The sequence below is a fragment of the Capricornis sumatraensis genome, chromosome 2, assembly GCF_032405125.1.
Source record: "Capricornis sumatraensis isolate serow.1 chromosome 2, serow.2, whole genome shotgun sequence".
NCBI classification, from domain to species: Eukaryota; Metazoa; Chordata; class Mammalia; order Artiodactyla; family Bovidae; genus Capricornis; species Capricornis sumatraensis.
This window is the reverse complement of record NC_091070.1, coordinates 162,799,168-162,824,432: the sequence shown is the minus strand read 5'-3', so window position 1 is coordinate 162,824,432 and position 25,265 is coordinate 162,799,168. Positions and strand designations below refer to the sequence as shown.

The window sequence follows — 25,265 nt, the reverse complement described above, 5'->3', positions numbered from 1 at the left end:
AAATGGCAGATCTTATAGTAAAGGTAATTTTTTTTATTAGATGTTTTAGATAGGTTAGTGCCAGCTTCATTGCATGTTGCATGGTCAGAGAGAGAGCTAATCTTTAGCATCTCTCTCTTTTCTTCCTTTTCCTCTTTCTGTCTTCTCATCTATACCAGTAATTACCGTGTTTGTGATGGCTACTATAATACGGACTTACCTGGGTAAGGTAGAATCCTACATTAACAAATTTATGGCATGACTTATATTTTTACAAATCCGTCAATATCATGAATTGCCCTTAATTTTTATAATTATTTTGGAATATCTTATTTGCTAGAGTATTTTAAACTATAATATGCCTTTATTTTTTAATTGCTTGCCTCTGCATTTTGACTTTCTTAATTTTGACTAATTTTATAAAATATATAAATGCTTTCTTATTACTTTCTATTTTAATTCTGTCTAATAATTTTGTTTCTCTTTTCTGCTTATAATGCTTTCTAGCTATGAAGATAATAAGCCATTTATCAAGTAAGATCATTAGTTAGACATGGAATGCACTGACTTTAAATCCTCTCATTCCGTCCTAGTTTTCTACAGTTCTTTTCTCCTTAAGCTATTCATGATGAAATCTCTCCAAAATTATTTTATTTTGAAGTTGTTCTCATGTTTTTGTCCCATTTCAGCTAGGCTTCTTCATGCATTAGTTTTAAAACCTTAGGTTCACTTAAGATTAGTTTCCTAGAATCTGAAGTTCAGGTGTTAAGTGATTATCTGCCATTTAACCTTTCTGTGTGTATCACATTATTCAGTGTCATGAGTGCACCACAGGAATAAAAATATAGGAGTAAACTAATTAAGGACTCCTTAATTTCTTTTATCACAATGCACATAAAAGACAATAAAGTCATGGGGGTTAATTTATACCTTGTATTTTAATATAGTTTTCATACTTACTTATTCTGAATAAGAAAAGGTCATACCTGCTGTTGCTGTTTTCACTGGAGACTGCAGTACTAAATGCTATTGTTCTTTCTTTAATCAATGAAAGGTTAAAGCCAAAATGCTGTTGAATTTGAATATGAACATAGAGAAAGTCAACTGCTACTAATGATATGCTAATATTTAAGTGTGATATGTGTTGTTAACTCGTTGAATATGTTAATAAAATTCACTTTATTTTTTCAGGTCTTGGGTGCTTGGCGCATTTGCTCTTCTATGTCTTCTTGGCCTAACCTGGTCATTTGGGTTGCTTTTTATTAATGAGGAGACTATTGTGATGGCATATCTCTTCACCATCTTTAATGCTTTCCAGGGAGTGTTCATTTTCATCTTTCACTGTGCTCTCCAAAAGAAAGTAAGTGAAAACACTTGGAGGTTCTGCTTACTTGTTCTTTGATTTGAAAATAATACATTTAATAGAGATTTTAAGTTACCACTGGCATATTATTAATAGCATTATATTTTACTCATAAATTAATTGTAATGCAAGTCAGGAGGTTCAGGCTTCACATATAAAATATGTCAACACCAGTCCTCTTGAATCTCAATTGGGCAATATTATAAACTAAGAGTAAGAGTTTTTCTTTGAAGTATACAAAAATGCTTTGTGCAGAGGGTATACAAGATAAAGAAAAATTTAAATAATCTTGTTCTTTCTCAATATAAGGAATGCAGTAGTTCAAAATAAAAATTGAGTATAAGGTTAAATAGTGTAAATTTTAAAAGCATAAGATATATAAATATGAATATTAATGTTGCCTTTTGAGTAATTTTAAAAGAATTTAAAACCCAATAATTTCATATTTCACATCTATTTTGTCCTGATTTAATCTTAAGTGGAATCCTCAAAAGTGATTCAAAAATTAAAGTTGCAGGTGAAAAATTTTAATCTATTGTAAGATGTAAACCTAATAGAATAAACTAGCTGCCATTTAAGTTTAAAATTTCCATGGCTTTCACTAGGTATCATCCTTTCCCCATCTGCATATCTAATGTAGTCTTTTTATTCTGTTATTATTAGTTGGTCACTAAATTGAACAGAGAAATAGAATTGTGAAAGTGAAAACTATTAAGTTTTCAGTCCTGACAAGATGATAGTGTTGTTACTTCCATCAGTTCTGAATAAGCTATAATTTTGAGATAATGACAGTGGAATGTGCAATACTGACAGATAATATGCATTCATAGCAATATAGGCATTAGGCAAAACCAGCACCAGAGGGTATTATTTGGATAAAATACCATTGTGATTGCCATTGTCTTGGTTATATAGCATTTCAGAGCAGTTAATAGCCATTAAAAGTGCAAAAATTTTTGATGTATCATGTCTTATTTAATAACACTGAACTTTAACTTGCTAAACATTATACAGGTATGACCTTGTAATTACTTCGGCTTTTATATATTGTCTACATAGATGAGCAGGTTATATACATGCAGATGATCACATATTCATAACTTCTGTCAGATGTTTTTGATAAAGTGTAAACTTAGAAAAAGAATGATATTGTCATTATTTCCTCATATGGTTTATGTATTAATTTTGGAGAAATTTTGCTGTGCTTGTTAATTAACAATTATCTCTTTAAGTTATTGTGTTACACTTCATTTGAACAAGTTCTACTTAGTTTTGGATACATTGTATTGGATATTGCCATGATGAGTTGTTAGAACATAATATAAGATGATTTAGTTAAAATCATGGTTCTAACTGCTTGAGTGTATATTTAGACAAAGGAAATACTTTGAAAGTTCAACCACATTGTTATTTGTTCTAATAGCTATAATTAAATAATGCTAAGATAATGAAAATGCAAGTGCACTTAGATTTAAAAGGTCATTAGTGACTTTAATTCTCTAATTTCCCAAGTAATAAGTGTCAAGAGTTTTCGTCTTTGCAGTGATAGTGCTCATAGAACTATGATCTGCAGGGAAGGGGTGTGGAAAGTTGTCAGGGGGCTTTGAGTGTTTTTTGAAACCTACTAGAAAAAAATAATTTCATGTGCAGCCTTTCATCCTTCCTTCTTATAATTTCAAAGTCTGGCTCTTAGCTACATGAAGCATATTTGTATACCAAAATACAGCTGCATAGAATCCAGAAATATCCCCCACTCCTCCCAATTCTTGACGACCTAATTGGGGCCCTATTATTTAGTATTGCTTGGACTCCACTTTTTAAAGTGTAATCTTTCATTTAGGCCTAAGAACTTTTCTATCTATTCATATATCCAAGCTTCAAGGGGAAAGGGAAATTACGTGGGTAACTCATTAATGTGAATGGAAATTGCATAAATAGTTCCCTTATGTGCTAATGAAGTGAATGAGCATCTTAGACTCTCTACACTAAGTGTTAGAGCTAGACACATCAGAAAATGAAGAAAACATTCCATCCTAATTAATGGCATATGTATCAAAGGACATTATTTCCTCTTTATTCTTGTTCCAATGTAGTCTTTCATTATAAAGAAGTTACCCACAACACTGTGCAATCCAGTTAAAGAAGTTTATGTATTGACCTACCTAAGAGGACATAAAGCATATGAAACTTAAATGACTTAATTACAAGTGGTTAAATGTAATTAAGCAAGGAAAATACTAAATTTTTATCCTATTTTCTTGGCATGAGATAGAAAATTGGGTTGACTAAGGCTATTGCTAGAATAAGGCTTTTAAAATATTACCATTGTATTAATTAATAACATTTGCACTATAATAACAGGGTAGAAAGCATATTTCTACATATTATATCACACTTTAAAATCCTACTGGACTGTCTAGTGGACAGAGGTGTTTTTCCGATTACCAATTCAATTGAATTTGATTTTGTAATCTCCACGGAAAAGGGTTAGTGGAACTTTTCATCTCCTCTGCTCATTTAATTAGAGAGCAAGAGGAGCAGGTATGTTTATATTAATCCCTTGGTCTCGCGGTTATTCCATGCAGGTACGAAAAGAATATGGCAAGTGCTTCAGACATTCATATTGCTGCGGCGGCCTCCCGACTGAGAGTCCCCACAGCTCAGTGAAGGCATCCACCACCAGAACCAGTGCTCGCTATTCCTCTGGCACACAGGTAACAAAGACTTTGACAGCATCTTTAATTAACCTTCTTTATAGAATGCCTTCTGAGACATGTTCTGTTCAGATGCACTAATTGTCTTCTCAGTATAATATCTAGGTAGCAGATACTTGCCTTCTTAGTTTTTTGGTTTTAATATTTTCTTAAGTATTTCTGCAAGATGTTTCTTTAGGTATAAACATCCTTTTTCGAGAGGTATACTTCTTTAAGAAGTACGTCACAATAGTTTGATATCCTAAGCTCACGTAATACAGGACTCAGGGAGCATTCAATAAACATTTGTTAGTCAACCATCATCTCCACTTTAAACAAAGATGATAATTGAAAATTTCTTAAAAATTAGAAGATTAAATACTCCTTAATAAAGAAGAAACACAGCAGTATAGACTTCCTTAGTTTAAGAACAGAATCAATACACATTTTTTTTGAAGTCAAAAGATAATCCTGCACAGATTGTTTAAGGTAAATCTTTGTGTTTCTTTAATGTAAGGTAAGCTTCGGAAAGCTAACATAACGTGTCTTGCTATTTTATGTTAATAGAGTCGTATAAGAAGGATGTGGAATGACACTGTGAGAAAACAATCTGAATCTTCTTTTATCTCAGGTGACATCAATAGCACTTCAACACTTAATCAAGGTCAGTTACTAGGAAAATTTGAGTTTACTATATAAATTTTGTGCCTTTTGCCAATTTACAATAATTCTAGAGGAAACACTGACTTTTTCTCTCAAATGAGTTTATATCATAAGCTCTTTCTTAAACCTGTTGAGTCATCTGTTATCCTTTATTAAAGTACATATAAATTCTTTCTATTCAATAATGTAATGCAAAAAGTAGAATTTCAAACTCCACATTAATAGAGTAAGGCTGGAAAACGTAATTTTTGAGAACATACTTTGCCACAGATTAAAATATGTTCCTAGGGATACAAATTATTCCTTTCTAAATGTACATTTATGAAAATTTTCTTCTTAAAAAATATAATTAGAATAACTACTGCTCACATTAAACAGTGCCAGTTTTGTAGTAAAAAATCTTATTTGTAAAATTCTTCTGTTTTTATGTTTCTTTCAAAAAGTAAATGTTAAAAACATAGTAACTCTTCATAAATAATTAAAATACATGAGAACTTATGAAGTAATTTTTACATTTGAATTGTTATTTTTAATGTGTCTACAATTATACGCTTATCACATAATTAGTATAATTCTAACTTAAATTAATATGGCAAATAAAATAACTTAGCAAGATAAGGACACAAGTGCATCTACAGACACATATTCCTGAGTACAAGCTTAGTAAATTTCAGTATATTATGAAAAAAATCATATTTTATATTTTCTTAGAGAGGTAATTTATCAAGTAATTTCAGTTTTGATGTACTGTTATAATGTAATATATTTTTTCACAATGAAATATTAAAGACGTTTTTCATTGTTGGCATTGTTCTGATGAGATTGTTTTAAAATGAAAAAAGCATATGTATGGCATCAAAACCAACTTGAATTTAAAAATATTTTTAGCTAAATTACATTAGCTATGCAAAACATATGTTTGATAAGTATTGAACGGTTTGTAATTTGTCAATTAGGATGAGTGAAATGTGTGTTTATTCCATTGCTCTGATGTTTTACCTAATTCTGTTAAGATGACTATCAAAAAGGAAATGAATTATTCAATGATTCATTTTTGAAACCTGGCAAATAAGATCATAGAAGGAAAAGTCTTGTTACATAGAATCGGTGAATGGTCTAATAATTCATTGTACGCAGTCTCTTTTTTTCCCCTCAGCATGTGTGCTCTTGCCTTTACTAAGAGAAGCTTGGTGCAATGCGTCATACTTTTTATGTGTTTGTGAAAGTTGTTTTTCCTCCTGCTTGTGTCAAAGTTGGTATTAACACAGATGTTTTCATGAGGGATAATCCCACACCTGTAAATCCTGAAAGTCTGAGATTCCCTCTTCTGGGCTTCAGTGGTTAGGTTTTTAATATTAAGCAGTAACATCTCGAAACATAATGTTGATCTCTGTGCATTTAATTGCCATTTTTGTTTAACAGTGATTTTGTATAAATTAGTAAATGTCATCCTCAGCAGGTGTTTACTTGAGGGACTTACAAAGCACCTGTGAATTACTGAAATTTAACTTTCCTCTCCCCTTTCTCCTTCAAATTAGTAGTTCAAATACAGTCAGAGAATTTCAGCAGATTTTCCTTTGCCAACTTATCCACTACCCTTGATGAATACAAAAAGTACTTTACTGCAACTGTAACACTAAAACAAGAGAACTGATGTATTTTTTTCTGTTTCTTTGCTTTAGGAATGACTGGCAATTACCTACTAACAAACCCTCTTCTTCGACCCCACGGCACTAACAACCCCTATAACACATTGCTCGCTGAAACAGTTGTATGTAATGCCCCTTCAGCTCCTGTGTTTAACTCACCAGGTGTGCTTATACTTACGAATACAACTACCTTTCTTTGCTGCTAAACAGAGCTCTGATCTTTACCCTTTTTCTAGAATACTCAAGTTGCCATATATTTATTATTATATCCTTAATTTCTCAGTTATAAAGAATTATGGTATTGCCCATGCCAGGCTTCTAAAACTGCACTATATTATAGTATAGTAAAAATTCAGTCGTGATAGTATTTACAAATAATTATCCATGTTTTTGACACAGGTGGCATAAATCTTAATATATTATTACAGGACTGACATCACATGGTCCGAGAGCCCATCTTCAAGATTTATATCATTTAGAGGTATCCTATCTATGTAATATATACTATTCAGTTGACTCTAAAGCTTGCTGAGAGAGTTTGTTTCTGGCATGACTTAGTTAATAAAGATAATTTGGATGCCTAGGTATAGAAAACTGCATCCAGCATTATCAATCTAACCAAACTATAGTATAGTGCAGCTTTATGGTAGTTTTTCTTTTTTTCTTAAAAAACTTTGAGAATAAAGTTAATATTAGTTAGTTTCTATCTGTAGTTATTTTGGGGGGAGGAGGAGAGATTGTCACTAACCCATCCTGTATTTTATTATGTTTTCTAATAGCTTATTAATTTAAAAAATATATTTAATATTAACAGAATTTGCAAGATTTTGGTGAAAGTTATTACATAATTACTATTAGCATAAAATATTTATTTGTAATTGATATTTGTCACTAAATTAAACACAGAACTTCGTTTCCATTTTTTTCTTGAAATTCTTTTTTAACGTAACTGCAGCTTCTCTTTTCATTCTCTTGTTTTTCTTACTTTCCTTATGCTTTCCTCTAGCAACCTACAGAGAGACAAGTATGGGAGTAAAACTTAACTTTGCCTATCAAATGTAAATTTTTTCAGCATGATTTTTAACCGGCACAATTAAAACATAAGTAGCAGTCATGAAGTAGACTCAGCGGGCAAGTGGTTCACAATTTGCAACTCACATGTTTCCAAATTCAAACAGTACATTTACATGTACTGCCTTTTGTCAGTAATAGAGGTCTGTAGCAAATGCTGTTCATACTTAAGTACATGCAATGCTGAAATAATTTGCTTCTTAAAGCCTGAGGTACTGTCAACCCGAATGCTGAATAATTGACTTATCATTTCTGCATTCCCACAGTAATCTTGCTACAGGCTGTGGAAAGTCTTCCAGTGAATTACCTGAACTTGGGCAGAAAAAGTTGCCTCTTCAAAACCAGCCAAAGATGTGCTTAGATCTGCAGTATATCATAGAAAACACTTTTTGGATTATCCAGTATATATTCTTATATTTATTAAACAACAATACAAAGAAAGAAAAATGACAAGATCATACCTCTATGGAGGAAACAAATGCTAGTAACCAATCCCTGTGTCACTATAATTTAAAACATCAGATGTTTCCTAGTAATAGATCTTCTAAAATTTGTGGCACATATATGAATTTATAAAGCTAGTGAATCATGTCAGCCAGGCTGAAGGAAGCCTTGCAAAGAACTGTCATTACTTCATTTTGTTATATGTGCCACAGAGCATAATACAAACCAAATTGTCAATTTTTCAAATGTAGAAGTTGGATCAGAATTTTTAAAATAGCATGAGTCAACAATATGATCCCTCCTATTTTCTTATTTTCTGCTAATGATAATTGAGTAATTATGAGTTATTTATTGGTCATGACAATGAGTTTTCTAGGATATCTGCAGCTTTATAAGTGGAGTGAGCACTAAAAAGGGAAATTTCCTATTTTTTCCAAGAATTATTTTTTTTTTCCTAAACTCCTCCAAGCCTTGCATACAATGCAGCAGCCTCACAGTGGTCAGTTTCATTTCAATAACATCATTTCATTCTTTTTTTTTTCAGACCTATCTGTAGACAAGTGATTTTTTTCTCTAGGATTTTGAGAATGAATAACCTAACTTTCCATGGTACAGACCATTTAATTTTCTCTTAAACTTTTTTTTTCATCTGCCTGAGAAGCACTGTGATGTCTTAGTTTACATGTTTATGTGTCTAGAAAAATACGAAGAGAGCATGTTATCATATTTTTTTTTCCTCCTAAACCTCTTTTCATATCTTCAACAGATGTATCCAATCTTTCATTCCTTTAGAGATAAAAATATATTAGCCAAGGCTGACACCCTTTTCCCATTCCACAGTTAATACTTATTCTTGGTTTAATTTCTGTGACCCATATTTAAGAAATCTCCTAACATTTCTGCGTTTAACCTCCATGCCCATGGTGTCTGTGGGCCAGTCTCGTATAGTAGATTCTGCTGGTTCATTAGAAGCTGTCACTGTGACTGATGCAGACTGCAGGGCTGCAGGCAAACTTTGACCATTAGAAGCCTGGGGCCATTGCTATTAGAGTATTAGTACCAAAACAAAAGTTCAAAATCATAAGAGATATTCAATGAAAAAGCAAAAGGCTGCTATTGCTGGTAATCTAATTTGTTGAACCCTTGCTCTGACTAAGTTGCTGAGAAGCTTAGAAATTCTTCATCATGTTACAATAAATCATTTTACTTTTTTTTGTATATCAGCTACTCTTAGGCCAGATAGCCTGAGCAGACAGACATGATGTGAGTTGTCCAAAGTGAGTCATTCCACCTGCTGTCTATCGTGTTGTTGGATGGTGCTTGTGGGCCCCTGGTCCAGTCAGTGTGAGAGATGGCTATCTTTGTTTAACATGAAATCTTTGTGTCTGTCCATTTTTTCATTATTTTTTTTTTTTTACTTCATCTCCAGAAAAAGGAAATGTTAGAATGTTATTTAAAGAGTTGCTTGCCAGTTTTGTGGGTTTATGTTGTACATTTGCCTTCAGTTTTTGTATGTGACTTATTCCCTTTTAATTTAGTGTTGTTTAGGACAAATTCTGTTAATTTTATTTTTATAAACCATAGTCTCGTACTTTAAAATGTAAACGTCACTAATGAATTGCTTTGCATTAACTATGCAAGGGCATGGAGTGAAGTCTTCTTTGTAAGAGTGTCAGAGATTTGACCAAAAATCAACTGATAAATACTGTCTCCTCAAAATTGTTAAATCAACATTCTGTATGCCCTCTTCCCTCCCCAGAAAACAGTATTATTTTTTCACACTTGTTCTGTTATCTAAGGGGTTGCAACTGTTTACAGTTGGGAACGCGGGAAAGCCTGACACTTTCCAAGTGTTAGCCTTCGAATACAACTTTGTCCTGAACGACATTAAAAAGTTTTGTTCTAAAGAAGTAACGATCCTCTCATCAGGAACAGAGACAGTAATGGGACCCCTCCCTTTTCTGTTTCAGGACATTCACTGAACAATGCCAGGGATACAAGTGCCATGGATACTCTACCGCTAAATGGTAATTTTAACAACAGCTACTCACTGCGCAAGGGGGACTATAATGACAGCGTGCAGGTTGTGGACTGTGGACTAAGTCTGAATGATACCGCTTTTGAGAAGATGATCATTTCAGAATTAGTGCACAACAACCTACGGGGCAGCAGCAAGGCTCACAACCTCGAGCTCACACTACCAGTCAAGCCTGTGATTGGAGGGAGCAGCAGCGAAGATGATGCTATTGTGGCAGATGCTTCATCTCTAATGCATGGTGACAATCCTGGACTGGAGCTCCATCACAAAGAACTCGAGGCCCCTCTCATCCCTCAGAGGACTCACTCCCTTCTGTACCAACCCCAGAAGAAAGTGAAGCCCGAGGGAACTGACAGTTACGTATCCCAGCTGACAGCCGAGGCCGAGGACCATCTCCAGTCCCCCAACAGAGACTCTCTGTACACAAGCATGCCCAACCTTAGGGACTCTCCCTATCAGGAGAGCAGCCCCGACATGGAAGAAGACCTGTCTCCATCCCGGAGGAGTGAGAACGAGGACATCTACTATAAGAGCATGCCAAACCTTGGAGCTGGCCACCAGCTTCAGATGTGCTACCAGATCAGCAGGGGCAATAGCGATGGTTATATAATCCCCATTAACAAAGAAGGGTGTATTCCAGAAGGAGACGTCAGAGAAGGACAAATGCAGCTGGTGACAAGTCTCTAATAGTGCCACTAAGGAATTCCAGAGGCCACATGCAAGTAGTGAATACAGACAGACTCCACTGGCCCTATGCAGCTCCCTCAAACTCCGCTTGAAGCGATGGCCCTGTTGACCTGTGGTTCTCCAGTGTAAAAAAAAAAAAAAAAGATGACTGAACCTTGCAGTTCTGTGAATTTTTATAAAACATAAAAAAACTTTGTATATACACAGAGTATACTAAAATGAATTATTTGTTACAAAGAAAAGAGATGCCAACCAGGTATTTTAAGATTCTGCTGCTGTTTAGAGAAATCGTGACACAAAACAGAACTTTCCAGCCATTTTACTGCAGCAGTTTGTGAACTAAATTTGTAAATATGGCTGCACCATTTTTGTAGGCCTGCATTGTATTATATACAAGGCGTAGGCTTTAAAATCCTGTGGGACAAATTTACTGTACCTTACTGTTCCTGACAAGACTTGGAAAAGCAGGAGAGAGATTCTGCAGCAGTTTGCAGTTGACTGCAAACCTTTTACATTAAGGCAAAGATTGAAAACATGTTTAACCACTAGCAATCAAGCCACAGGCCTTATTTCATATGTTTCCTCAACTGTACAATGAACTCTTCAAAAATGGCTAAAGAAATTATATTTTGTTCTATTGCTAGGGTAAAATAAATACATTTGTGTCCAACTGAAATAGAATTGTCATTAAAAATAATTTTAAAGAGTTTGAAGAAAATATTGTGAAAAGCTCTTGGTTGCACATATGTTATGAAATGTTTTTTCTTACACTTTGTCATGGTAAGTTCTACCCATTTTCACTTATTTTCCACTGTATACAGTGTTCTGCTTTGACATGTTAGTCCTTATTCTTACATTTGAATTTCTTATTGCCAAAAGAGCGTGTTTTATGGGGGGAAAAACTCTTTGAAGCCAGTTATGCCATGCCTTGCACAAATGTGGTGAAATCTAGAAAAGGTTGTGTGTCACCCCTCTGTTTGTTCTTGAACAGGGGTCAGCGAGGGCACTGGGCACTTCTCACAAACTTTCTAGTGAACAAAAGGTGCCTATTCTTTTTTAAAAAATGAAATAAAACATAAATATTACTCTTCCATATTCCTTCTGCCTATATTTAGTAATTAATTTATTTTATGATAAAGTTCTAATGAAATGTAAATTGTTTCAGCAAAATTCTGCCTTTCTTTTCATCCCTTTGTGTAAACCTGTTAATAATGAGCCCATCACTAATATCCAGTGTAAAGTTTAACACGGTTTGACAGTAAATAAATGTGAATTTTTTCAAGTAGCTAATGTGCCCTTTTATGTATGACATATAATTGGCTTTAATATATGAATACTTTGCCACCCAGCTCACCTTGGGTATACTAGGTCCTTTCACAGTATAACCCACGAATATGCAAAAGAATACACTTCAGCTGCCTGATGGCTCTATATGCTGAAAAGAATATATTTGTATTCTAATTGCCAATTACCAATGCACAAAATCTGGCAGATAGGTTTCAATAGGGAAGTACTGAAAGTACTTACGTTTGTTGCATTGCAGCAGAGCCAAAACAAGTAAAAATGAAAAAAGATGCATTGGAAATTCTCCACATTTAAAAAAAAAAAAAAAAACTTTTCAGCAGTATTGAGAAGAAAATTCTAAAATGTACTTTTAGAGTTTGAAGATTATAAGCATTGCTATAGGCAGCTATGGATGATAATGTTTTTTATCATGGAAGGGTTCAAAAATCATATAATTGAATCTTATCAAATAGATTTTTCCTGTCTACATCATCAGCATTTATACCAAATTCTTCTAGTTCTCTCAAGTGCTTCCACCAAGTTAGAAATCACTTTATTTCATGTGGACACGCTTAGTCATGCCTATTTTAAAAAAGTAATAAGAAAAACATTTGAAAGTATACTTATTTAAATGTGACTGTAGTAAGGTAGATACTATATAATAAAATATTATCAATATTTAGTAGGGTCACAATGGAGCAGTGTATTCACATATGGTTAATTCCTAACATGTTGGAAATTGACCATAAAAATTATATTAATATTTAAACAGATTTAACAGTCCTCTGAGAAGGGTATTCATAGTTCATTGGGTAAAATTCTGCAGGAATTTATAAACCTTATCTGCTAGAAGAGGACATTATATAATCAAGCATTTTAATTTTCTGCTTTGTTATATATTATCCTGTGCAAGCGTGAAATTTTACAGTTAATATGACCTATACTTCCTGGTATACAGGCCAGCTATGGTTAGGTTGGTTCAGTGATGAGTTGCCAAAAAAAGGCAGCACTGATCATTCAATTCAAAGTATTTCTCTTGAGGCTGTTCTAAAACTTGTATAAAGTGAACTAGTGCAGAAGTATTTGGTACCTAAATGGTAATGTTCTCTTCAGCATACATAATTTACAAGTCTTCATATTAGAGAATACAATTTGGAAGCTATCATTCATCTTTGCTGCTGAAAGAATCTCTTTAAAAATGAATTTTCTTTTAAAAATATATAAATGTTGCCTTAGATTCTATCCAGGATTCCCCCTAGTACAGATTAATTTCTTAGGTTTAAAATTATTAATCTGTTTACTGATGTATTATCAACCCAGTAGTTTCTTTGGGTCTGTCCAGACTTCACCTGGATATACAATTTACACATTCTTAATCTTTGTGGTAGTAAAAACCGTGAATTTTTATAAAGTCACATTATTATACCTTAACTCAGGGACAGTTACTCAACTGGCCTATTAATAATAAGGAATGGTTTTTATTTATTTTAGATTTGGCTTGATAAATGTTAGTCCAGATTGATCACTTATTTTAAACTATAGGCTTGTGTTTGTTCTCTTCACCAATAGAAAAATATTATTGCTTATACATCTGTATATATTCATCTTGTAGGCTTTCAAAATTATTTATGTGGAAGACAATTCCTTAAAGTCCATAAATTAGTTAAATATGTCAGCAGCTCAACTCATCCACATTCATTTGAGCATAATTATATATATTAACCAGGAAAACAACAGCAACAATTATTTGACAGAAAGTCACTGTCACTATGCTTTCCCCTTGGAAGAAGCATCAGACACAAGTTCACTGCCCAATATTAAGAGAAAAATTTGTGTGCACTTGTTATATGGGTGTATTCAGGATGCCTGATTTATGTATGTATTTAAATGATAAATGAGAAAATGTAATTTTCCATCAATTCAGTTTTGAACCTCACACTTAAGGCTGACCTTTAAGATGTTCTCGTGGGATAGAGTGTTTTGTAAAAAACTTCAACTTAGTAAAATTTTTATTGCAGTTATACCCTTCTAAGTAGAAAAACTTAAAAGAATGCATACAAGTTGAATTTCTGAAATGAAACAGCTCTTCATATTTTATTGATACTGAAATTTTCTTTAAAGGCAATAATCCCTGCAGTGTTTTAAAAATAAAACTTAGTACCAAGATTTCACATGGTTCTGCGTTCCACATATTTCTCTTTCCATGAAATTGTTGTGTTAAATCTCAAACAGTATGGAAAGTTGAATATAGATGAACATTGCTTCACTGGGTAATACAATTAGTATGCTTTTTGGTGAAAATCATATGCTTCCTGCTAGTGAGTATCACGTTGATTGTGAATAGTCCTTCAATAGCATGTGTTGGCAGCCTGGAGCATTAGTGCTCAAGGATGAGTGAATACTAGTGGGTTTGGAGGTTAACTTATGACAATCCTAATTATCATTTGAAAGGTATAAGATGCAAATTTTCTGTCATGTCACTCTGAGTCTTTCTCCAAACGATTGTCGACACATTATGTTAGCTAAATGCACCAAACAGAAAAACTTGAATGTTTAAAGATACCACATTTTTAACCACCATGTATTTTGTGCACTTTACTAGTACTTTGTTCCAAAATGTGTGGGGACTAATGGAAATTCCTGGACATTATCCAAGTTCATTTCAAGGCACTATGGGCACTGAGCTTTCAAGACCACATATTTCTATCAGAGGGCATTAATAAGAAGCTGTAAGTGCACCATGTAATTAGACTAATTAAATATACTGTGTTTTTCAAATATTGGCAATAGACCACCCCTCATCTCTTAATAAGGCTTTTTTTTTTGAGTCTCCATCTCTCTCTTGGTGGCGTTACTGTTCACTGAGTGTGAAGTTTCTCAGAAAGAAGCCTGCAGACGTCATTTGACTTTTAAAGCCTATTGTTTTAACTTGTATATTTTTTTCTGAATTCATGCATTGTGAAATGCTGTTAGGTATGCTGGTACTAACATTATAAATCACTCTATGAAATAAGAAACAACAAAACAGGAAACTCAATGTAACAGAGCTAACCAAACCCTTTACTATGGAAAAAAAAATATTGCCCCATGAGTCTTTCACATGTTTTGCTACTACGTGTTTATTAAAGCTCTTAGAAATTTTTAAAAAGCATAGTTAATCTTAAGTAAACCAATGTTGGGTGAGAATAAGAGACTAGTGATGAATGATCAATTTTTGAGTGGTTTACTGAATATATTTTTCATAAGCATTTTTAACTTGTATGTCAGAACTAAGCTTTTAAAAAGCATTCTGGCAGTCACAGCAACATGGCTTTTTTGTTTGATAGTATTAGGCAAAAAATGACTAATCTTTTGTTCTTTTCTTAGAAAACTGACAGCTACTATATAGAACACCTAGGAACAATGATAGGTATCAGAGATATTGATTAGATGAAAGACTCATTTATGTTTCTCTCCTGAAATATCAATCTTAATAAACAGATGGCTTTTAACCAAAACATAGCAGTAGTACATAGTAAAGCCTTTTAACACTATAATAAAGAAGCTACAAAACAAAATTGCTGCCTAATTTTTAAAGATATCTATCTCAGACTAAATGATTTTGTCCCATTTAATACTGCATACTCCCATAATACTCCCATAATATTGCAACAAGATTAAAAGTACTGGCACCTACCATTTAATAAATGCTTCATACATGCCATACTCTGAACTACTTACTTTAAAAACTAAATACTTTTTTGCACTTAATCCTCTTAACAATCCTCTGAGAAGGGGGCTCATTATCCACTTTTGCGAAAGAAGAAAAGTAATTTGCTCAAGGCCTCTCAGCTGGCGATGGCCGACCTGCACAAGCATCTGTTTGGCCCCAGAGTTTGAGCGTCTAACCAACATGTACCACCTCTGGTTTCACTCAGGGTCCCAAGCATATTTCTTGTTCCTCGTGGACTGTTTCTCTGCTGGTAGTTAGAGAAGTTTGTTTGTTTTGAATCCATAGAGTTAGAAAAGAAATGCAGTAAAAAAAAAAAAAAAGTCAATTTAAATAGGTCAAAGAGTTTCAGAGGAAGATACCCCCGCTAAAAGATAATTATTTACCTCAGATTTTAGAAGTGGGGCTGTTAGCTGGGTGGTAGTCAGAGGTAGTTTATTACTGATTTGCTCCCTGTGGAACTAACTGAAAAGACAGTCATGAAGCAGTTGTAGTAGGAAAAAAAAAATTACAAGATTTTGAGTCAGGATGTTACATTTTTAATCCTTACCTGACCAATAAAATAACACTGGTTTACCCAGTCAATGTGATCAATAACCACAAAAAATGAGAAACAATTTATTCATGTACATGCTTTTTTATTTCACAACTGAGCCATAACTATAATGGAAAAGGCATGTGAAAAATCACAATATTTGATTTCTCTTCAATTCTTTTAAAAATTAATATTTGTGTTAAATAGTGTGTGTGTTTGAGAGAGAGAGGGTGCGTATGTGTGCATTTCAAACAGCACATTTCAAGTTCATAGTCTAACTTTGTCTTCAACATTTGGCTAGAGACCTTTCCTGTGAACAGTGAAGTGTTTGGACTAAAATAGTGGGTGTGTGTATATGTATATATATATATATATATATATATATATATATATATATATTTTTTTTTTTTTTTTTTTTTTCCCCAAAAAAAGTGTTCTGCAGAGCCTTGGAATTAAGTGTGTCGAGCTCAGGACAAGCAGATTAGGGATTCTCTGTGAGTTAAAAGGTTGCCTGCCCTTTAACGACAGGCATTATACTGAGCTTTATGATTTATTGCATTTGTTCTCACAGCTATGGAGGGTAAGTGTTTTTACAAGTGAGGAAGCTGAGCCCCTACGTACGTCACCTTAACCGACTGCACAGCTGTGGGTGAGAACTGGACCTTCGCTGGGTGCCCAAGCCAGGCTCCTCCGGATTCTGCCTGTGGGGAGCGCCTGGCCCACCCAGGTTCCCTGGGGCTCTCCAACAGTCGGGCTCTCCACACAAAGATGTGTGTTCCCACTTTCTCAGGAACTGCTCATTACCTAGCTGGCTCTGGGGGATGGTGATAAGGGAGGCAGCACGGGGGATAGGAGACCTTGTGCTGTGGGTTCCTACCCCTTGCCCTAGCCGCTGCAGCTGAGGACTGTCTGTCTGCACAGCCTGGCTGGGCCTTGCTTCTGTCCGTGGCTCCTTCCTGTTCCCCTTTATTTCCTTCTCTCTTCTTCAAGTTTTTTGTTTTTAGCCTTTTTTCTTACTAGAATGTATTCTAGTCTGGATTTCCTCTTTCATCACATTGGCTTCTGGTTCTTTTAAAAATCTGGCTTTTTAAAAATATCCCATATGTTTTATATTATTTTTTAGTCTTAACCATTACTCTTTATTGGAATATAAGGTTGTTTACATTCAAATTTCTCCTCAATTTTACTTTTGAGTTTCCTTCTAGTTTTCCTCTTACACTTCACATTCTTTAAAAATGTTGAAAATCCCTATTTCTTTTTAATTTTTCTTTCTTTCCTTTTTTCTTTTTTAATAGTTAGCAAGAGTTATAACTGCAAAGATAGTAGCATTGAAAAAGTCTCCAGTATTTCAGTCTTACTTGTTATTCTTATATATTTATCCCAGTTTTAGTGTTCATTTTATATGGTAAGATATTCATATAAATAATTTAATGAAGTAGAGGTATTAACAGTTATGGAAACTTTGGATTCACATAGACATAGGTTTAAGCCTTTGCTCTCTCTTGGGCAAGTTACTTAACCTCTCTCAAATTGTTTCCTCCTCCGTAAAATTGGAATCAGCCTACCTTGCCAAGGGTTGCTGTGCGGATTAGAAGTAATGTATGTAAAGTGCCTTAGCACAGCTCCTGGCATGTGATAGGCACTCAATAGATAGTAGCTTTTTTTTTTTTCTTTCAGAAGATACTGTGAGTAGCATAAACATCTCATGACTTTGAGTTTTGTAAAAGTAATCAGTCATCAGGACTTCAACTGGATTGTCATTATCTGCCTCAAGCCATGTGGACAGGCTATATCAGTAACACTTTCATGAACAATGCAGGTACAGCCACCAGGCTTCCTGCTCCAGGGGATGAATGGCTGTAAGGAGCATTCGGGCTGCAGGGATCCAGGTTGATGAGAGCCAAGGAAATGGGTCTCTTGGAATATTATTATATTTTAGTTAATTAAGAAATATTTATCTTATGCAAAGAAGTTTATTATTCGGTTTTTCTACTTTTCCACTTTCTCTTTTGCCTTGTCATTCTTTCTTACAAAGTAATAGACAAGTCTCTTGCTTTTCCTTAATAAATACTGATTAAGTATTTACCACATGTTCATGCATAAAAGTGGTAGAACACAGAAGTGAAGGATGTCCCTGCCCTTAAATTAATGATGTTGATAACTAGTATATATTGATCTGTACCTACTGTTTGCAAAGTTCTGAATTTAAACCCTTCATGAATATTATTTCATTTTAATTATAATTTTTATAATAATTCCATGGCATAAAAACTATTATTGTCTACATTTTATAAGTGAGTAAAGTGAGGCTTAGTATAATGAAGTAACATGCTTGAAAATTAAAGGGATATTTAAAAGGATAATTACAACACAATAAGATAAAAATATAACTATTGTGTACTTTGAAAAAATCTTTGTTGAAGAGCTAGTACTGGAGGTGTGTTTAGAAGGATAAGTAGAGTTTGCTAAGAGAACATAGTACAAAGTGTTCTAGATGGATGGAAAATTGTGTGAAAGGCAAACAGATTTGAAAAGGCAGGAGATGATTTGAGTGAGAAGTTCAGTGAGGCTGGAAAAGTATAATGTTGTGTACCAAAAGTCTGGGATGATAGATTAAGGCCAGATTGAGAGGGCCCTGGAATACCCTGTGGGTGCTGAATCTGATGTCTGCTATTTTATGCCCATGTTGAAAGAAAGAAAGGGAATTAGTTCTCTTATGTGCTTTATTTATATTATTAATGCCTTATTTATTATACAGTATTTCACTTAATTTTCAAAGTCATACAAGGAAGTAGTCCATTGTTACCATCATCATCTTTACTTAAAATATACAAATTACAATGGTAGCTCTTTCCAAATGTTGACAAAATGAGCACACCAATGTAATTAATACCCAGAACAGAAAACTATGGAAGAGCAGAAGCTGCCTTGTTTTCTCTTCCAAGCATTAAACCCCCAAGAGTAATGCTACCTGACTTCTCACACCATCGATTAACCTTGACAGTTTTTAAGTGTTATAAAGTGTAATATTGCAATATATAATATTTTATGTGGTTTCCTTTGTTCAATACAATGCTTGTGAAGTACATTCATGCAGCTGTAGTCCATTCCTTTTCATTGCTGCATAATGTTCCCTTGATGACTATATCATAAATTATTCATCCAGCTTAAGAGTAGTTATTTTTATCTGTCTTTCACAAATGATTAAACTTGGAAAGTTAAGTAATGAGTTTTAAATCACAGAGCTAGAGAGAGCCAGAACTAAGAACTGGATCCAGTATCATCTTATTCTAAAGCCCAAAGGGCAATAAAATATGGAATTTGAAACATCCAATCTCTAGGTGACAATAATTGATTGAATGCATTACACAATAATTTATCATTTTCAGGTGCTTTTCTAGTTGCTGAGGGCATAGTAAGGAACAGAGCAGACTCCATCCTAATAAACTTTTAGAGCAGAAGATAACATCAGCCACCAAAAAGTACTATGAAGAAGATAAACAAATATAGAATGCTGAGTGTCTGTATAGCAGTCCCTGTTCTAGGCATTTTGTCTGTATTACTTCATGCAATTTCAAAACACATTCAAGAGATAGGTACCATAGGTGTTCTCATGACCCTAATTTTACAGATGAGGATACTGAAGCATGGGCTTCCCAGTGGCTCTGCAGTAAAGAATCCTCCTGTCAACACAGGAGACATGAGTTCCATCCCTGGTTCGGGAAAATACCCTGCAGAAGGGCATAGCAACCCATTCCAGTATTCTTGTCTGGGAAATCCCATGGACAAAGAAGCCTGGTAGGCTATAGTCCATGGGGTCACAAAAAGGTCAGAAATGACTTAGCAACTAAACAACACAATGCTGAAGCATGGAGAGCCCAAGTACCCTGTCTGTACCCCAAGTTAGTAAACAGAGGAATCAGGGTTCAAATCCAGACAGTTTGGCTCCAGGGCTTGTGCACATAACACAGTGATCTGAAGGGTGAATGGCAGAGAACTCTACAGCAAGAAGGCGGGGAGAGGGAGGGTGCTGGGAAAGCCTGCCTGTGAAGGCCCTGCCAATATGAAGACCTGGCTGGTGAGAAGAAGGTATTTGGTTGAAGATCTTGATGTTATGTGTGAGAGGTGATCCCACACATAAGGAGCAGAAGTCAAAAGGTTCTGAATGAGGGATGAGCTTGGAGTGTTTAAGTTCAAAAAGGAGGAAAATGAAGGGAACTGAGATCCTGGCTGATTCCAAGCTGGGAACTATAGAGACGTGGGTTGAAATACCACGTTCACATTTTTCTAGGTGGTGTTTTTCTATGTTGCTGTTTCCTAATCAACTGCACTGGTCTCTTTTGAAGAATAAATGTAGTGAGTTCTGTTCAGTCACTCAGTCGTGTCCGACTCTTTGCGACCCCAAGAATTGCAGCACCCCCGGCCTCCCTGTCCATCATCAACTACCGAAGTTCACTCAAACTCATATCCATCGAGTTGGTGATGCCGTCCAGCCATCTCATCCTCTGTCGTAGCTTCTCCTCCTAACTCCAATCCCTCCCAGCCTCAGAGTCTTTTCCAATGAGTCGAATCTTCACATGAGGTGGTCAAAGTATTGGAGTTTCAGCTTTAGCATCAGTCCTTCCAATGAACACCCAGGACTGATCTCCTTTAGAATGGACTGCCTGGATCTCCTTGCAGTCCAAGGGACTCTCAAGAGTCTTCTCCAACACCACAGCTCAAAAGCATCAATTCTTTGGCGCTCAGATTTCTTCACAATCCAACTCTTACATCCATACATGACCACTGGAAAAACCATAGACTTGACTAGATGGACCTTTGTTGGCAAAGTAAAAATCTCTGCTTTTTAATATGCTATCTAGGTTGGTCATAACTTTTCTTCCAAGGAGGAAGCATCCTTTAATTTCATGGCTGCCGTCACCATCTGCAGTGATCTTTGAGCCCCCAAATATAAAGTCTGACACTGTTTCCACTGTTTTCCCATCTATTTCCCATGAAGTGATGAGACCGGATGCCATGATCTTTGTTTTCTGAATGTTGAGCTTTAAGCCAATTTTTTCACTCTCCTCTTTCACTTTCATCAAGAGGCTTTTTAGTTCCTCTTCACTTTCTGCCATAAGGGTGGTGTCATCTGCATATCTGAGGTGATTGATATTTCTCCCGGCAATCTTAATTCCAGCTTGTGCTTCTCCCAGCCCAGCGTTTCTCATGATGTAGTCTGCACATAAGTTAAATAAGCAAGATGACAATATATAGCCTTGACGTACTCCTTTCCTATTTGAAACCAGTCTGTTGTTACATGTCCAGTTCTAACTGTTGCTTCCTGACCTGCATATAGGTTTCTCAAGAGGCAGGTCAGGTGGTCTGGGATTCCCATCTCTTTCAGAATTTTCCACAGTTTATTGTGAGCCACACAGTTAAAGGCTTTGGCATAGTCAATAAAGCACAAATAGATGTTTTTCTGGAACTCTCTTGCTTTTTCCATGATCCAGAGGATGTTGGCAATTTGATCTCTGGTTCCTCTGCATTTTCTAAAACCAGCTTGAACATCTGGAAGTTCACCGTTCATGTATTGCTGAAGCCTGGCTTGGAGAATTTTGAGCATTGCTTTACTAGCATGTGAGATGAGAGCAATTGTGTGGTAGTTTGAGAATTCTTTGGCATTGCCTTTTTGGGATTGGAATGAAAACTGACCTTTTCCAGTCCTGTGGCCACTGCTGAGTTTTCCAAATTTGCTCACATATTGAGTGTAGCACTTTCACAGCATCATCTTTCAGGATTTGAAATAGCTCAAGTGGAATTCCATCACCTCCACTAGCTTTGTTTGTAGTGATGCTTTCTAAGGCCCACTTGACTTCACATTCCAGGATGTCTGGCTCTACATGAGTGATCACACCATCGTGATTATCTTGGTTGTGAAGATCCTTTTTGTATGGCTCTTCTGTGTATTCTTGCCACATCTTCTAATATCTTCTGCTTCTGTTAGGTCCATACTATTACTGTCCTTTATCGAGCCTATATTTGCATGAAATTTTCCCTTGATATCTCTCATTTTCTTGAAGAGATCTCCAGTCTTTCCCATTCTGTTGTTTTCCTCTATTTCTTTGCATTGATCACTGAGGAAAGCTTTCTTATCTCTCCTTGCTCATCTTTGGAACTCTGCACTAGGATACTTGTATCTTTCCTTTTCTTCTTTGCTTTTGGCTTCTCTTCTTTTCACAGCTATTTGTAAGGCCTCCCCAGACAGCCATTTTGCTTTTTTGCATTTCGTTTCCAAGGGGATGGTCTTGATCCCTGTCTCCTGTACAGTGTCACCAACCTCCATCCATAGTTCATCAGGCACTCTATCAGATCTAGTCCCTTAAATCTACCTCTCATTTCCACTGTATAATCATAACAGATTTGATTTAGGTCATACCGGGATGGTCTGTTGGCTTTCCCCATTTTCTTCAATTTCAGTCTGAATTTGGCAATAAGGAGCTCATGATCTGAGCCACAGTCAGCTCCTGGTCTTGTTTTGGCTGACTGTATAGAGCTTCTCCATCTTTGGCTGCAAAGAATATAATCAATCTGATTTTGGTGTTGACCATCTGGTGATGTCCATGTGTAGAGTTTTCTCTTGTGTTGTTGGAAGGTGCTGTTTGATATGACCAGTGTGTTCTCTTGGCAAAACTCTATTAGCCTTTGCCCTGCTTCATTCCGTACTCCAAGGCCAAATTTGCCTGTTACTCCAGGTATTTCTTGACTTCCTACTTTTGCATTCCAGTCCCCTATAATGAAAAAGACATCTTTTTTGGGTGTTAGTTCTAAAAGGTCTTGTAGGTCTTCATAGAACCATTCAACTTCAGCTTCTTCAGCATTACTGGTTGTGACATAGGCTTGGATTACTGTGATATTGAATGTTTTCCCTTGGAAATGAAGAGATCATTCTGTCGTTTTTGAGATTGCATCCAAGTACTGCATTTCAGACTCTTGTTGACCGTGATGGCTACTCCATTTCTTCTAAGGGATTCCTGCCCACAGTAGTAGATATAATGTTCATCTGAGTTAAATTCACCCATTCCAATCCATTTTAGTTCGCTGATTTCTAGAATGTCGATGTTCACTCTTGCCATCTCCTGTTTGACCACTTCCAATTTGCCTTGATTCATGGACTTGACATTCCAGGTTCCTATGCAATATTGCTCTTTACAGCACTGGACCTTGCTTCTGTCACCAGTCACATTCACAGCTGGGTATTGTTTTTGCTTTGGCTCCATCCCTTCATTCTTTCTGGAGTTATTTCTTCACTGATCTCCAGTAGCATACTGGGCACCTATCGACCTGGGGAGTTCCTCTTTCAGTATCCTATCATTTTGCCTTTTCATACTGTTCTGGGGTTCTCAAGGTAAGAATACTGAGGTGGTTTGCCATTCCCTTCTCAAGTGGACCACATTCTGTCAGACCTCTCCACCATGACCCGCCCATCTTGGGTGGCCGCACAAGGTATGGCTTAGTTTCATTGAGTTAGACAAGGCTGTGGTCCGTGTGATTAGATTGGCTAGTTTTCTGTAATTATGGTTTGTGTGTCTGCCATCTGCTGCCTCTCAAAACACCTACATTCTTATTTGGGTTTCTCTTACCTTGGACGTTTGGTATCTGTTCACGGCTGCTCCAGCAAAGCGCAGCCGCTGCTCCTTATGTTGGACAAGGGGTATCTCCTTACGGCTGCCCCTTCTGACCTTGGATGTGGAGTAGCTCCTCTGGCCCAGCTGCACCCACGCAGCCACCACTCCTTGGACATGGGGTGCTCCTCTCAGCTGCCGCCCCTGACCTCGGTCGTGGGGTCGCTCCTCCCAGCCTCCGCCCCTGACCTTGGTCATGGGGTAGCTCCTTTCGGCCGCTGCCCCTCACCTTGGGCAAGGGGTAGCTCCTCTCGGCCACGTTTCTGAGTGGTCCATTGCAGCTGGCAGGCTTCTGCCACACAGTAGTAAGACACAAATAGAAAAGGTAAGTTCTTTTATTTAATCTCAATCAGTCATTTGCCTAAAGCAATCCAATGACCCATCAATTATTAAAACCTTTGATAAAACAAGTCATAGTCATGGATTCTCTGCTATTTGCTATAGAATTACCTGGAATTATCAAGAAAAAATATCTTTGATGAGGTAAATGTTGAACCGTCATATAAAAACTTAGAAGTCTGACAAGACAAGTAGTAAGTGTTCAAAACTTTGTTTTTTCTTGTCCTTGCTCTCCCAGGACAACAAGAACAGCCATTTCTATGCCTACAGTGATGTGCAACCAAGAACTGTTGGACGTGTCAATAGCTTGTGAAAGAATGTGACTGACTCATAGTTTCTAGGAATTTCCTGCCTGCTCTTTGTCATTACTGATTGCAAAGCACCACCTGGGATTTGCATCATCACAAAGGGCATCTCAGTTCAGAATCATTTCCACGTTCAGGTAGCAGATGTGACAAGGGTCAGAAAGAAAGGAGAGAAGGACAGAAAGAGCAGGAGGCCCAGTGAATCTTTACCAGGACAGGGCTGAAGCCCCAAATTGCTAGGAGTCTGTCTGGGTGTGTTTCAAAGGAGAATACTGCCTCTGTTTGGGAGTTCTTACTTTTGAGACAGGATGCACTGTTTCAAGGTGAGACAATGTTATGTGCTGTTGGTTGGGTGAACCTGTTCTAATTATATGCCTCCTTGATTGTTGTTCGGCAGGTTGATTAGAATCATATTCAAGACATTTGTAGATCATAGTTCCTGGACACTTCTGTAAGTTTGCAAATCAAGTGTGATTTATCCCTGGAATTATTGGTTAGGGATGGCTTCTTTTTCTCAATGCATGTTCTCTCTAGCTTATAATTTTAATTAGTGCTTGCTCCCAGTTCACACCGAGAATAGGGATGATTGTCAATCCGGTACTGAAGTACAACCTGAGCTTGTAATGCAGCTTTGACTTCAGCATTCAGATTCCTTAATCAATGTGGGATGTAGGATACGGGAAATTGCTGAATTAAAGTCCCAGTGCAATAGGAAACTGACTACCCCTTCTATTTAGGAGGTGAACTAGATTTCTGATAGGCAAAGCTGAATTTTACAATCCAGGTATCCTTATCTACCAGGCCCAATTCTGGGTAGATCTTCCTCTCCTTGCAGTCTGACC

General features: G+C 36.0%; 1 protein-coding gene across 6 annotated transcripts in view; it reads left to right on the top strand.

The window, feature by feature from the left end:
* Positions 1–11,819, top strand: part of ADGRL2 (adhesion G protein-coupled receptor L2) — a 205,152-nt gene extending 193,333 nt beyond the window's left edge. Inside the window, exons 19-24 of one of the 6 annotated variants that reach the window (XM_068962363.1) lie at positions 487–513; positions 1,171–1,339; positions 3,928–4,056; positions 4,603–4,699; positions 6,381–6,509; positions 9,833–11,819. In XM_068962363.1, the coding sequence (XP_068818464.1) occupies positions 487–513; positions 1,171–1,339; positions 3,928–4,056; positions 4,603–4,699; positions 6,381–6,509; positions 9,833–10,587 (1,306 nt within the window). In that variant the 3' untranslated portion in view covers positions 10,588–11,819. Of the gene's footprint in view, positions 1–486; positions 514–1,170; positions 1,340–3,927; positions 4,057–4,602; positions 4,700–6,380; positions 6,510–6,746; positions 6,829–9,832 lie in introns of those variants that run through there. The other 5 variants (XM_068962336.1, XM_068962344.1, XR_011144185.1 and 2 more) reach the window with 5 other exon arrangements.
* The last annotated feature ends 13,446 nt before the right edge of the window (positions 11,820–25,265 follow it).